This window comes from Macrotis lagotis, chromosome 4 (genome assembly GCF_037893015.1).
Source record: "Macrotis lagotis isolate mMagLag1 chromosome 4, bilby.v1.9.chrom.fasta, whole genome shotgun sequence".
NCBI classification, from domain to species: domain Eukaryota; kingdom Metazoa; phylum Chordata; class Mammalia; order Peramelemorphia; family Peramelidae; genus Macrotis; species Macrotis lagotis.
The window spans coordinates 254,998,914-255,015,552 of NC_133661.1; the positions used below are offsets into that span (position 1 = coordinate 254,998,914).

Consider the following 16,639-nt stretch of genomic DNA (forward strand, 5'->3'; position numbering starts at 1 on the left):
TCTGTTGCCTCTAGGATGTAAGTTCCTCTGTTTGATTTTTAAAGCCTTTCACAGCCTCATCCTCGCTTCATGACAGTACCCACCTTCACCATTCTCACTAAGCACTTTTCCTCCACCCTACCTTCTAACAGAACTGTCTTTATGTTCCTCATCCACAGATCTTTACATCCTTTTTTCTTTCTTTGCAAGGCAATGGGATTTAGTGACTTGTCCAAGGCCACACAGCTAAATAAGTATTAAGTGTCTGAGGCTGGGGGCAGCTAGCCCTGACTAAAGAATCCGCAAATCAGTTCATTTTCCAGCTATTTTCCCAGTTCTAAAACTGAATATGTAATTTTGAAATAATTTAAAATTTTCCTGAATTTTGGAAAGATAATATCAATTTTATCCAGTCCCCAAATTCAATAAATTCCCCCTTATCTTTGCAACCTATTTATATCTTTATTTAAGAAAAGTTTGCAACTCTGCTAATTCTTCAAATCTTCTAAGAAATACAATAATTAAAAGGAAAATTAAATTACTATTTTAGTTTTAAGTTTAAAAGCTTCAGTTACAAAACAATTAAATTACGTTTAAAGACAAGTAAACAGTGCTAGACTTAGACTTGAATTCAAATTTTTTCCTCTAATACCTCCTGGCTATATAAGCATGGGAAAAAAAATTATTGGGCTTCTAGGAGTCTACAATTCTTTGCCTAGAGAATGAGGGGGCTGCAGTTCAGAATGGCTTAGGATACTACAATCTAACCTAACAAGAGTCTTGCCAGAAACTGATAAAAACAAATATCTTTAGTTAAAATGTCATGTTGGCAAATTTGGGGGTTTTGTTTTGTCTTTTTAATTCTTCTGGCTTCTGGAAAAGTCTAAAATAGACTGGAAAAACCACTAATGAATGGGAAAGGCAAAAAAATCAGCAATATTTATTTCCCTTAGCAAATTCAATGCCCAGCAAAGCATCTATTTCTAGGAAATAGTTTAAAGAAATCAGTTCTTATATATTTGGATCACTTTACAGTTAGCTGTCATCTTCACTCTTTCTTAAAAAAGAGTCAAACCTCTTCACTCTCAAGTAACTAGAAATTTTGCTACATAGCCATAGAAGCTGATCAAATAATTAAATTACACATCCTCAAAAATTATTTTTGGATTGGATTACTAAATTAATTTCTAAAACACTAATATCTGAAATATTTTCATAATTTTGAATTATTCAAATATTATAAATCAACATTTTCTAAGGTGGTTCATACTCAATGTGTACTTTACTACTACTACTACTACTACTACTACTACTACTACTACTACTACTACTACTACCTCTTCTGGCTCTTTAATCTGACCCTCCCTCTGATGTTTAATGCTAAAGCTATAGAAATGGATTAATTATAACAGATCACTGATCAATAAAAAGGAATAGAAGAGAACAAATCAATATCCTTAGAGGAAATTAGATATGGACCTAAAAGCTACATAATATATATTATATAAAACAGGCAAATTGCAGTAACATTTTTAAAAAATAGGCACTGTTGGTACAGGTATACTTTTACTACCTAGTTTCAAATTTCTGAATATGATCACTTCTAATTATCTTCAATGCATTTTTCAAGACTCTCAATACTACTTTTTCATTGTATGCACTACTTATGTTTCTTCCTACTCCTCCCCCTTCCCCTCCTCTTTCTCCTTCTTTGCTTGCTGTTTTATTTTCTCCTTTTTTATTTATTCCTTTTTATTTGCTTATACCTAATTACTAGTGGCAGCCATGGCATTTCTTAGTCTTACTAATATCTTGTGCTCAATTCTAAAAAAGGTTACTAAATTTTATTCTCTAGGGAATTAGAATAATACTAGAAGTTCATAATCAGAGAAAAATTTATTTTTGCTAAATGATTAATTCAAATATTATCAACTTCTGATTCTTTGCATCCCAAATCATCTATAGCAGAGGTAGCAACTCCCCCCCCCCCTTAAAAGTTAAAAACTAACAACCAAAAAGGCTATCAAATGATCTGGTTTTTAAATATTTAATTCATTCATTCCTCTGCTGCTAAAATTGGGCTTTTCAGGAACATGATTTCAAATGTCCAGTGAGGAAAATGTATCATCAGTAATCAAAACTGTTTGGTACTGGCTAAGTAATAGAACACTGAATCCACTGATTAGGGAAACTGATTAGATGCAAAAGAGACAGCAGTAATTGACTGTAAAAATCTATTGTTTGATAAAACCAAAGATTCCAGCTTCTGGGATAAAAACTCACTCTTAGATAAAAACTGATGGGGATAGTATAGCAGAAACTAGGCATAGACCAATACCTCACATTCTAAACCAAGATAAGCTCAAGATGGACACAGGATTTAGACATAAAAGGTAATATTATAAACCAGTTAGAAGAACAAGGAATAGTTTACCTGTCAGATCTAAAGGAAGGATAACAGTTTATGTCAAAAAAGAGATAGAGGGGTGGCTACGTGGCACAGTGGATAGAGCACCGGCCCTGGAGTCAGGAGTACCTGAGTTCAAATTCGGCCTCAAACACTTAATAATTACCTAGCTGTGTGGCACTGGGCAAGCCACTTAACCCCATTTGCCTTACAAAATTCTAAACAATAACAAAAAAAGAGAACATTATAAAAACAAACTAGATAATCTTGATTACATTAAATTAAAAAGTTTTTACACAAACAAAATCACTGCAACCAAGATAAAACGGAATGTAGTAAGTTGAGAAATAATTTTTACAACTAGTGTTTCTGACAAGGGACTCATTTCTAAAATATATAGAGAACAAAGTCAAATTTTTAAAAAACATCAATTGATAAATGATCAAAGGATAAGGAATGGCAATTCTCAGATGAAGAAATCAAAGCTATCTACAGTTATATGAAAAATTGTTCTAAATCATTATCGATTAGAGAAATGCAAATTAAAACATCTCTGAGTAATCATTTCACACCCCTCAGATTGGCCAATATGACTAGAAAGGGGATTTGGGAAAACTAAGACACTAATGTATTGTTGGTTGAGTTGTGAACTGATCCAACCTTTCTGGAGCGTAACATGGAATTATGCCCAAAGGGCAATAAAAATATGCCTACCCCTTGATCCAACTTCAGGGTTTGTATCCTGAAGAGATCATGAAAAAAGATAAAAATCTCACATGTACAAAAATATTCATAGCAGATGTTCTTAGAGTAGCAAAGAATTGAAAATTGAAGAGATGACCATTGGTTGGATAATGGTATTATGTACTATTCCATAAGAAATACATGAGGGAACAAATTTCAGAAAAGTCTGGAAAGGCTTGCATGAATTGATACTATAAGAACATTATACACACTAACAATATGGAGTGATGATCAACTATGATGGACTTGTTCATTTCAGTAGCAATAATCAGAGACGGTTTTAAAAGATTTGTGACCCAAAATTCCATCCCTACCCAGAGAAGGAACTGTGACATTAAAATGAAGACCAAAGCTCATTATCTTCAATTTTTAAAAGTTATCTATGTATCAAATGAGGCATAATAAATCGTTAAGTTCTTTCCTAACTGATAATCAGGAATAACTACATTCTTCCTATTCATGACTAATTCCACAAGACAGAAAATATTAAGTGCAATAATAAAAGCCAGAATACAAACTGATTCAAGGATATTACCATTTTTATTGCTGAAGATTATTGAATTTATTACTAAATATTACTGATTTCTTACTGAGGATTTATGAATCATGCTTAATCATTCCTACATCTCAAAGAGATGTTCTCAAAGAGTTTTTTTCTGCTCAATTAAGTTCTGAAATAAAAATCAAGAATATCAAGTGATTATTCATAATGTTTTTCTTAGATGGAAACCTCAGTTGTGGGTCTAATCCCTGTGTACACAAGTTAGCTTTCATCTATTCTTAACCATAATCTGCAAAGATGTATACATCCTAGGCAACCATATTGACTACCTAATTTTAGAGTATGGTGGGTATACAAGACTTCCTTACCTAGGTCCATTGCTATCTTTTCTCCGGGTTGAACAGCTGTCTTTTTCAGGTTTGGCTCCCCCATCTGTGAGTTCATTAGCTCTCTTCTCTATAATTTCTCCTTCATCAAGTGCTCTGTGCAGTCGGTAATTGACCATCTTCAGAACAATGAAAATAGCAGCTATCACTGGACAGTAAACTGCTACTATAATCATGGAAGAAGGAAGGGCCTTCAAGAGAAATGGAAGACAAAACAGAAATTATTTTTACCTATGGAAAAGAAATCAATCAACAAGAATTTTTCAAGTGCCTACTCTTTATTGGGTATAACACTCTAGATGTCATGGATTAACAAAATAGTACAACTCAGCACCTACCCACAGGAGTTTAACATCGAACTGGAGAGGAAAGAAAAACATACATTAAACCAAGGAGTCTTAACCTGAAGTCGCTGAGATTTATTTAAATATTTGATAGCTATTTCCAAAATAATTTATATCCTCTATAAACTGGTGCATTTCATTTTAGATATTTCACAACATTCATAAAGGGTTCCACAGACTTCACCATGGGGGCCCAAAGTTAACTGAATTAAACAATTACAAAACATTAGAGTGTGTGTGTGTGTGTGTGTGTGTGTGTGTGTGTATGTATATATATATATATATATGTATATATATATATATGAATAATGCACCAATTACACACACACACACACACACAAATATGAGATCTGTGATAACAGTGGTATATAAAGTTAAAGGTAAGCAATTTTTGAATTATAAAGATTTTATTTATTTTGAGTTTTACAATTTTTCCCCTAATCTTACTTCCCTCCCCCCACCCCCCACAGAAGGCAATTTGCCTGTCTTTACATTGTTTTCATGTTATACACTGATCCAAACTGAATGTGATGAGAGAGAATCATATCCTTAAGGAAGTAACATAAAGTATAAGAGATAGCAAGATCAGACAATAAGATATCAGTTTTTTCCCCTAAATTAAAGGTAATAGTGCTTGGGTCTTTGTTCAAACTCCATAGTTGTTTCCTCTGGATAGAGATGGTATTCTCCATTGCAGACAGTCCCAAATTGTCCCTGATTGTTGCACTGATGGAATAATCGAGTCCATCAAGGTTGATCATCACCCCCATGTAAGCAACATTCTTTATCTAAACAAATCAACTGTCTTGGAGTATTGCCTGAGGACATTAAGAAGTTAAGTGACTTGCCTTGGGTCACACAATATATGTTAGTGTTGGAAGTTAGAATCCTTCCAGATTCCAAGACCAGTTCTCCATTCTATACACCAGGTGCTCTTTCTCATACAAATTAAAGTGTCATGCTACACAATAAAAATACAAGATAAGATACAGGTGCTAATCATATGATTGTGAAAACTCATTTCTCTGCTCAGCAGAGAAAATTACAAAGAATCTATATCTGGAAAATTTACTATAATAGATACTTTACGTCATCTATATATTTTAACATTATCTTCTATATATAACAATAAAATAAAGCCTTTAGATTGATGATAATCTCAAATTTAATGGTAAAAGGAACCTATTGTGATACTATGGAAGCCTTAGACAGCCTCCTATACTGGAAACCTGTGACAGCTCTCAAATCAGATTAGTGAAGACTTAAAATAGTCAAAACATACCTTTGCTATTTGGTTAAGAAGTTACAAATAAAAGTTTTTACAGGAAAATATAATCCAAATTAATTATTTAAACATTTATGTGATTTGAATTGCTTTGTGTATAAATAAGTATTCATTATTATTCAGAAAAATCAGGTTAAAGATCAATAATAATAATAATAATAATAATAATAATAATAATAATAATAATAATAATAATAGTAATAATAGCTGGCGTTTCCCCCCCCATAAATAAAGATATAGTTCCAGAAGCAGCTGGGTGGCAAAGTGGATAGAAATCTAGAGTTAGAAGGACCTAAGTTCAAACACCTCAGACACCTGACACTTAACTAGGGGTGTGACCCTCAATGACTGAATCACTTAACCTCAATTGCTTAACAAAAATAAAATAGATACAGTTCTAACAGAAACTTTTTTTTAGTTTTTTTTTTTTTGCAAGGCAATGGGGTTAAGTGGCTTGCCCAAGGCCACACAGCTAGGTAATTATTAAGTGTCTGAGACCACATTTGAACTCAGGTACTCCTGACTCCAGGGCCAGTGCTCTATCCACTGCGCCACCTAGCTGTCCCTCTAATAGAAATTTAAAGGAGAAATATTAAACAAGATTCCATGACTTAGAGATTTAGAATCTGAAAACATGGGTTAGAATTCTCCTCTCAGACATTTAGCTATATCACTTCTTCAAGTTTTAGTTGTATGTATTTTGTGTATTTTCAGTTTATATTAAATAGGGATGCCTTTTGTACTGCCTCCCTCACAGGTTTATTATTAAGAAAGCACTTTGGAAATTCTGAAGCACTTATTACTATAATCTACCATAACAGATTTTAAGACAGAGAGACTGAATTATATTAGTTGACTAGAAAAGAAGATTCTTCTAAGGTCTCTAGAAAAGAAGATTCTTCTAAGGTCTTACACTTCAAGGACTCCAAAAGTGTCATGAGGTATTTTTTATGATAATATCTGGAGCTTTCAAGCAAAAGAGAATTGGGAGACTTTCTGAGAATTGAGAGAAATTGAGAAATGAGTTTGGTGCATTCTAGCAAAAGATCACAAGATACTAAGGGAGACTGTAGGACACTATTAAAGTGTAAAGGTCCATTACTGATTTTTCTCACACACCAGATGGAGAGAAGATAACCTTTTATTATGTTTATGCACTTTCAGTGAATCTGTTTTGGTTTTTATTGGATGGATGGGATAAGGGATACAGTTGTCCCTATTTTTCTAAATAAAAAAGTCAGTGACACATCTGTTTGTAAAACAACACACTTAAATGGTAAAAAAGGAAAGAGCTAGGTACTGAGATTGGGAAAAGGCATGCTATTCTTTTGCAACAAATCCTGGATATCTGAAAGTGCTTAATGCTACGCTGGAGGAAATTTATTTTTCGGAATCATCTTATTTGAATATGCAAAACATGTATTTTCAAATGAGTTCATTTTTTTCTTTAGTATTTTAAGTGCTTTTTCATGTTTTTTAGCTGTTTGTTTCTAGTTAGAGTAGAACCAACTGTAAAAATTTAAGTATGTAATAATAGCTTTTGAATGCAGTTTAGAAAAACAGAGAAAGCTAAAAATTACTGCCATCTTTGCTCTTTCTCTCCTGATACATGGGTACACATGCTTTTATTTCCTGCTACTCCATGTTAAGTGGATAACTATCAGCCTAAACATTATCTTAGCAGAATGAATTGTTCTCTAGCCAAGAAAAGATTTATTTGGTAGACAATTTAGTTAAAGTGGTGAATTATATTTCTGGATTCTCACTACCTGGTTTTGTTAACCTAATTTGTTTAGTTATTTCAAAGAGATGTTTGAAAAAATTTCTCAAAAGTAAATCATAATTTTTTTTTAAAGTGGGTGCTCTGTGTGGGTACCAAAATACATACATACACTTTCATTACATTAAGGACGGGGAGGGGGGGATCAAAATTTAAACAGACTGAAAAACCATTTCCCCCTCTGCTATAGTATGAAGAGGAGGAATGGTTTGAACACATACAAAAAAGGCATTAAAGAATGCATAACATTAAGTATAGTATGTTTCTTTTAATTTCTGATCACTGAAAGGATGGAAGAAAATCTGAAATAAAAATCATAACAGAAGCCAATATCCTTTGAATGACAAGTATTTCTTGCTCAAAGTCCAGAAGTGACTAATTTGTTTTATGCCACAAAGTTCAAAAGTAACTAATTCCCATCGGAGGTTATATTTAACATTTCCCGGCTACATCTGTGCTAAAACAACTCTATTATCCAAATGGGCAAACAGTGGAAATAAATGCAACAAAGCTCTTTTAGAGGTTTGTTTAATTTTGCCCTCTGCACTATTTGCATTACTTCACCGGGCTGTCTGCTGGCATGGAGACAGTTCAGATATTAATGTCAACAGATCAGAAAATTCCTTGTTGTTGCAATCCAGTTTTTGTAAATATAATTTCAAGAGGTTGTCTAAAGAAAAAATCTTAAAACTAGATAATCAGTTTTTCTTTGGTGACAATTTTATACATGAATAGAGTACATTCCACATGACGTTGTTTATAACCTGTTTACAGAGTTTTTAGTTATCTCTTACAAATAGCATTAATCTGCACCCTCATTACAGAGGCAGCAGATCTATTAAGGATACTCAGAATTATGCATAAATAATCCTTCATAAGTGATGAAAATGGATTCATTGACTAAAAAAGCAGAAATTTAAGTACCAAAGACACTTCAAAATTAAACTGCTTATTTACCATTGACAACTAACTAGCAAGTACATCTTCTAACTCATTAAAAAGTAATTTATATTTAGATTAAGTCACATTTGCTGATTTTCTAGATAGTACGTATAAGGTTAATGTGAATATGTTCAATAACTGTTTATTACAGTATTTAATATGGTTCACCTTAAATGCAACATTTTATTACAAACATAACCTTTATACTCATGCTGAAGGAACAAGGCACAACCTTCCCTCAGGTTACTAAAATCAAGTTGAATATTCCAAACTTATGAATGTAGGATGTACAGATATCTGGCCCTTGCTTTACTCTCATAAAATATCCACAAATCCAACAATTTTGGGTTCCTATCTTCAGAGAACTGATGCTTTTAAATTGTGGTACTGGGAAAAGATTTGAAAGCAAGGAGAGCAAATCAGTCAATTCCTAAAGAAAGACAAATACACAGGCTGAAACTTAAATACTTAGTCCACAAAATGAAAAGATGGGACTCATTGGGGAAAAAAAATGTTGATAATGGGAAAGACTGAAGGCAAAGGGAAAAGTAAATGGCAAAGAAAGAGCTTAAGAGATAGTGTCATAGAAGCAACAAACATAAGCTTGGACAGACTTTGGGAGATCATGTAAGACAAAAGGGGCTGACATGCTATGATCCACAGGGTCCCAAACAAGACATGACTAAATAATTGAACAATAACCACCTATATAAATACAACATAATCATTAAATGCTTTCTTTTTGGTCCTTTTCCTACCAAAAGTGCTTGAAAATTGAGAATGAATTGGTGATGGGGTAGAAAGAGAACCAATTGATGATACTCCTTTCAAGTAACCAATTTGAATAATATACATTACTAAACACATGAAAGGAAGAGGAAAGATCACAAAGTAAAGTCTTGTTCTTATAGATCTCCATATGTTCCAGACAATTGGATAACACCAACTAGGCAGTGTGAAACAACTCTCTAGAATGGAGTTTTCACTCAGAACTCATTTTCTCTCATCTTCAGATTACAAAGAACTCTGATATCTGCACTTGAAAATTTTTAATTTCAGTTAGAACTATTCAAAAGTTTATTCAACATAATCTCAGGAGTTGGACCTAAAAAGGATCTGATTTTATCTAATCTAACCATCTAAAAATTAAGTTATTTGAAACAGAGTCTTGAGGTTAATGTCAGATTTTAGTCCAAGACTCAGGCTTCCTGACTTCCAATAGGAAACTTTCCTCTATCACCACTCTCCTTAAAATACAGCCCATAATCTGAACAATTTGAAGCCAGGGGCCAGGTCACAATTCTACATACCTTTTTTTTTTTAGGGTTTTTTAAAAAATGTATTTAAGGCAATGGAGTTAAGAGTGACTTGCCCAAGGTCACACAGCTAGGCAATTATTAAGTGTCTGAGACCAGATTTGTACTCAGGTCCTCCTGAATCCAGGGCTGGTGCTCTATCCACTGTATCATCTAGCTGTCCCCTCCACATACCTTTTTATGCACAGAAATAAAATCTTCCAATTACAATCAAATCTATTTTCTCTTTATAAAATATTCAACTTGTTCATTATATTACCATAGGCTTTACAAGTAGTGAGAGACCTAAATTTAAATTGTTCTTTTCCTCCCACTTGGTTTCATGAACCCAACAATATCAGCTTTTGCTATTTCTTTGATTTTTTTATGACTAAAGATACATAAAGTAATATCCTTACTTAATAATTAAACATTATAGTATAACCTCTTGGATCCCAAAACAACAATGAATATATATTCATATACATGATAAAGTCTATAATAAAATAATGAATAATCTGGAAGATATTTAAAACTGTGAAACTCCAAAATAATAACAAAAGTCTACATTTATCACTTAATGGCTTTTAAAGTACTGTCCTCACAAAAATACTGTGTGTTAGAAATGAAAGCATCATTTTCATTTTACAGAGGAGAAAACTGAAATATAGAGGATTTAACTGAGTAATAGAGTATGTTTTTGGAGTCTGGATATGAACCTTGATCTTCTATTTCCAAAATATTCTAGAGTCAATTGTCTTCTTTTATGGCCCCTGGATCACTACATTGTCAATTTGAGTAGCTGAACTAGTTCAGTGAAACTATCATGTGCAGGGTTACCCAAGACAGTGAGGTCAGAGTAGAGCTGAGACAAAAGGTGATCCACTGAAAAATAGAAATAACAAACTACTCCAGTATCTTTGCAGAGAAAATCCATGGACTGTACTAAAATAAAATGTTAAAAGAGATGACTTTGGAAAATGAGTCCCACTCGCCTAGAGTCAGAGCTACCTGCTCCTGGCCTAGAGTCAGACATAATGGAGAATAAAGTCAAGTGAGCCTTAGGAAGCAGTGTTAATAATAATCTAATAAAGGGGATGGAATTCCAGATTGAGTTACTTAAAATCCTATAAGATGATAATATTAAAGTGCTGTCCTCAATATGCTAGTAAGTTTAGAAATTCAACAGTAGCCACTAGATTAGAAGATAGTTTCTCTTCAATCTTAAAGCAGGGCAACACAAGGGGGAAAATGTTTAAACTAAGAAACAAATGCACTCATTTCACAAGTCTCCCCCCAAAGTAATGCTCAAGATTCTGCAAGCTAGACTTCAGCAAAGAATTATCAGAAGAGCAGGCTTGCTTTCAAAGAAGCAGAGAAACTGGAGACCAAATTGATAACATTTGAATGATTATAGAGGAAAAAAGTTCCAGAAAAACATCTATTTCTACTTCATTAAAGCAATACTAAAGTCTTTGACTAAGTAGATCACAATGCAGTGTACCACATGCTCAAAGACATGGGCATACCAGATCATCTTGTCTCCTGAGGAACCTGTACACAGGCAGAAAGGCAACAATTAAAACTGAACACGGAACAACTGATTAAGTTTGGGAAATGACAAAGCTTTTATTTAACTTAAATGCATCTTATAAGCTTAACTTATAAGCACCTTATTTAACTTATATGCAAAGCACATCATACAAAATGCCAGGATGGATGAACCAAAAGCTAGAATTAAGGATGCCAAGAGAAATAAACAATCCTATTAGATATGTAGAAGATACCACTCTGATGGCAGTGATACATGGAATCATGGGCATAGGCAACATTGTAATTGGAAACAAATTTTGTAATCTTCTACATTGTTAAATTGTGTCTGAGTGGGGAACATGTAGGAGAAATAGATGCATGTAGGAGAAATATCTCTCTAGTTTAAAATGTTATCTATGCCTGTCTGAAGGCTACCTTGCCTGCAGAGACCTTTGGTCAGGTGTGAATTGACTCCTATTGTTCAAAGTGGCTCCATTTGCCAAGATGGGAGAAGCCTCAGCTCATTTCTCTTCCTCCAGCTTCCAGTCTTTACCTGAACTTGGCCCTGCTGTCACTGATGGGTCAAGCTCTTGCTGGTATGGCAACCATCTTCCACAGGAAATGAAATGTTGAACTCAAAGGTCATTCACCTTGGGATAGGAAAGACCAGCATGTAGCTTGCCTGTTGGAGAATACCTGGGTGGGTGCTAGACCACTCCTCAAGCACCATCCTTGTCCAACCCACTACAAAAGTGTTATATTTAAAGTCAGGGAAGTGGAAGAGAAGTGCTTCTTCTCCCTACTTTCACCCTGCAAGGACAGCAATTTCTTTCTTTCTCTTTCCAAGTTAGAGCTACTTGCTCCTGGCCTAGGTCCACTGGAGAACCATGGGCCTCTCTGCCATGTGGCCAGCTTGCATGAGTCTAAGCCTCAGGACTGTTTCCCCTTTCCCTCTCACAGTCAACCCAGTCCATCTCCTGGCTATTTCCCTTTTCACTCTCTCCCCCTCAGGCACCTCGCCTTTGTTATTCAGCCTGTCTTCAAGCAGCTTACTGACTCACCAGAGGAAAAAAATTTTAATCTTGGCAGACTAGTATAATAAATCCTGAGCCATTTTAAATTCCAGGGCTAAAACAAGAATTCATTCACTTTCACCAACTCTCAATCTTAAATAGTAACACTGAATCCTCTAGAAACAGCAAAAGAGAAATTAAGAGAAATCTTGATGAAGATGAAAGAGGAAAGTGTAAAAGCTACCTTGAAGCTTAACATTAAAATAAACTAAGATCTTGGACTCAAAAATCACTATAGATGTTACATATGATTATACTATAGTAAATTTTTAAAATTAATTCTTCTGTATATCTTCTGGGATTTAGTTATGATAGTAATAAGGTTAAACCTGCAATGTATTAGCTGGAGCAGTGAAAAAGGATACACATAGCACCCTATACTTAGACATTCACTAAAAATTATGTTGAATAAATAAACTGAATGTAAAATGAGATTAGATTCTTTTGGTGGTCTCTAATGTCTCTTTCAGTTCTAAAATTCTGTGTGGTTCTTTGTTTCTACAAATGAACATATAATTTGAAACTTAGTTTCTCTAGAAAATCATTTTATGAATTTAAATAAAAAATAATTTAAATAAAAAGTACTTTTTTGAGCACATTGTAAACATTTGATCCTAGATCATAATAATCCCCCAAATCAGAATGTAATAACTCTATTCATAAAAAATACCTATTTAGTTACTTCTGGACCAATAGATGGAACAAAATCTCCATGTCACAACCCCAACAGAGATTACTCTATTCTATAAAAACAAACAGCCTTTAATCTATCACTTTTTTTATTTTTAATACTGCAATATAAGACCTCTTTCAGAGTTTATTATACAGTACTGCCTTATAAGCAAAAAAAAGTTTAATGATACTTTTTTGTAGTTCTATAACTAAAACCTCCCTAAATGATGACATGAATCTTATATCAAACCATACACAATGAAGCAAATTGTATTATAAGATTTCAGATACATTTAAAGTTAGCAAGTAAAACATAATGACTACTATATAACCTAAAATTTATTACTACTGCTAAGATATATCTTTCTGTAAAAGCAATTTTAAGATGGTTCATGCCACAGAAACATATGAATTAAGGTGAAATCCCCAATCAATGAAAAAACTCCAGCTCTGAATCATCTAATGAAAACGAAAGTGTCTATTATTATTGGCCATATACTCAAAATGCACAGTGAACTCAGTTTTGATGTTAACAATGAGAACTGGCTCAGTCACACAATGAAAATCACAGCAAGACTTTGTTCAACTTCATGATCGACTGATAGTAAACGTGGTCAAGGGAACATGGTTTGAAGACATAAGCATGGCACAAAATAAAAGAAATGACAGTAGCATGTAATAAGAACGGAATCTTGTCGCTCACTTATTTTGCTCTATCTCTACTGAACACATGAGGTTTCAACAGTATTCTTTTCATTTTCTTACTGTCTCCTGAGACTCTCCTTCATCCACTCAGAACCAAACATAAGCACTAAAATAGTCCAATATATCAATGAAACTAAAATCTGACTATCATTCCCTTGAATGATGCACTCAGTAAGCACTTAAAAAATGCTTAATGACTCACCACTATTATTTGATATAGTTTTAAGAATACTAGCAAAGAAACTGGGTAGAATAAGTATAATTTTTATTTTTTGACATAGCTACTATGGCTTATTTAGTGAAAACTAAACATTAAACTACAATTGATTTAAACAATAACTCTACTAAAGTAGCAGAATATAAAATAAACATACAAAAATAATAGGGCTTTTTGTATATTACTAGCAAAACTAAGTAGAAAAAAAGTCAGATAAATAAATTTTATTCAAAATAACTATAGTTGGTATAGTTATATAGGCTAAGCAAGACATCTTTCCTCTGCTCTAAAGAACTCCTCCAGGCACAGGTATTTTCACACCATTTCCACTGGTAGACTCCTTACGTGAGAAAATCTCAGTAATATTTCCTTGCCCAGGTATTCCCTGAGAAAAGGCTGCAAGGGGCTGGGTAAGGAATCTTCCATCTGCCCCAAAGCAACCACTTCCATCTGTGCCAGCACAAGACAACTTCTACTTGCTGCTGCCAACTCAATTTCCCAACAGAAATATGGAGGACTTGCAGTGCAAAAAGCAACCTTCTCTTTGATTTCAGGCCTTACATTCTCCTGCTGCAACTGTCCTTGGATGAGAGGAAAGTTGGAGGTGGGATGTTTTCTCTTGCTGTGGAGATTCTACTTACATCTCCAGCAATGGTCTATTCCTGCCTAGCTATCTCCAATCTTGATGGGATGAGGATTTGTGAAGTAGTAACTCCCCTATGAACATGTGCCTCTCCTCATGCACTGCTCTTGCCTCCAGCATGATCTCCAACTTCCATTGGGTAAATGACTGGCATCTTCTATTCAATGGAGACACATTTGCACACTTGGTCCTAGCATTCACATCCCACTGATTCTGAACTTCAGATCATCTTTCAAACCCCATTTCCCAACTCCTACTGATTCCTCATTCTCACACCTTTCATAGCTTCCTACCTCTAAGTTTAAATCAAATAACTTCCCTCTGGAATGCCTGTTTACATAGAAAACAAACTTCCTTTCATCATAAGTCTCTTCCTCACTCACTACTATCTTACTGAAATCTCACTTTCCCTCTGATGACACAGCCTCACTGGTCACCATGTCCAGTTTTGATTACACCTTGACTTAATATCTTCAGTTCACTGTTCAGGGTAGAGAAGTTGTAATAATAGCTCCCCACTGTCATTTCCAGCTTCTGTCCCTTTCTCCATCACTCATTAACTTCTCTTCTTTTGAGGTTCATGTAATTCTTACTTATCACACAATCAAAACTTTTAGTTAGCCTATGTCCCTCCACTTCTTTACTTGAGTTTGGTACCTGGTTCACAATTTTTCTTTCCTCATACTATGGGCCTCCAACATACATTTTGATTCTCCCTTAAATACCCTATTCTATTCATCAAATTACTCATTCCCTATGAGCTACTCCTCTACCCCACCTTCAGCCATACACAAAGATGGTCATACTCGATCTTGCCATCATGGAAGAATGTATCATTTCTAAAAACATTCAAGAATTTCAAAATTCCTTTGCCCTATTGGCATTTCATCTCTCCCTCTATCTTCCCTTATAATACCCTATTCCTTGTCAGTCCCATAACCTCCAATCCCTTGACTCCTCAATATTCTCCCCAGTCCATCTTCCCTGCATTAGTCATTTTCTCTTCTCCCTAGCATATACCCTTCAGTGAACCAATCCACTTCTACAATGTCCTTTTTAGAATCCTTATGTCCAGCTAACTCTCAGCTTTGAATCACTCATACCATTCACCTTCTTTGCTCCTACACACGTGGCACTGAATGAAGATGTAGAAAATCATGCAACTATTCTGAGTGGATCCTCTATAAATTTCACACAAGCTCAACTCAGCCCTCACTGCTACTAAGCAATCCTATTATTGATGTTGTTTAGCCCTTCAGTCATGTCCACTCTTCATGAACCCATGGACTATACCTGCCCATGGAATTTTTGTGACAAAGATACTGGAGTGGTTTTCTATTTTCTTCTTCAGTGGAATAAGGCATAAGAGATTAAATAACTTTGTCAGGATCACAAAACAAGGAAAGGTTTAAACTCAGGTTTTTCTGACTCCAGACTCAGCACTCTATCCACTGAGCTACTTAGCTTAAACTCCCTAATCCTATTGTACCTCTCTTATAAACTCTATTTCACTTTCCACACAGCATCTTTTCAACCTCTTCAAATCTCCCACTGCTTACCCTCTACCAACTCTTGCAGATGAGAAATTTGCCTCATATTTTATAGAAAAAATAGGTCATTTGCTGTGGCATTTCTCCCATCTTCACCCCCTAACTCTCATGCTTTTTTGCCACTTTCTGTTCTCCCTTGTCTCACAAGATGAAATGGACTGACTCCTTACCCATCCTGTCTCCTCTGTCATACTCACTCTTTCATTCATTTTCAATTTCTCTCTTTCTCTCTCTCCTAGTTCATTCACTGCTGCCTACACACATGCTTATATATCCTCCATCCTGAAAATAACCTCATTTAATCCTTACATCCCATATAGCTATCATCTCTTTTGCCCTTAGTAGCTGTAATAAAGTTATCTGTAATATATGACTTTACTTTTTCCTGTCCCATTCCTCTTAACTCCTTACAATCCATCTTCAGATTTTTTTTCATTCCACTGAAACTTCTTTCTCCAAAGTTACTAATGATCATTTAACTCCTAAATCCAAGTTTTTTCTCAATTCTAATTTTCCTCGACATCTCTGCAGCCTTTGACATTACTGATCCTTCTCTTCCTCTGTGATACTCTCTTCTCTCCT

General features: G+C 34.5%; 1 protein-coding gene across 5 annotated transcripts in view; it reads right to left on the bottom strand.

Moving 5' to 3' along the window:
• The window catches only part of PCNX1 (pecanex 1), a 211,748-nt gene that overhangs the window by 172,012 nt on the left and 23,097 nt on the right, over window positions 1-16,639 (bottom strand). For all 5 annotated transcript variants that reach the window (XM_074235828.1, XM_074235827.1, XM_074235825.1 and 2 more), the window contains exon 2: window positions 4,001-4,209. In XM_074235828.1, coding sequence (XP_074091929.1) covers window positions 4,001-4,209 — 209 coding nt within the window. The remainder of the gene's footprint in view (window positions 1-4,000; window positions 4,210-16,639) is intronic.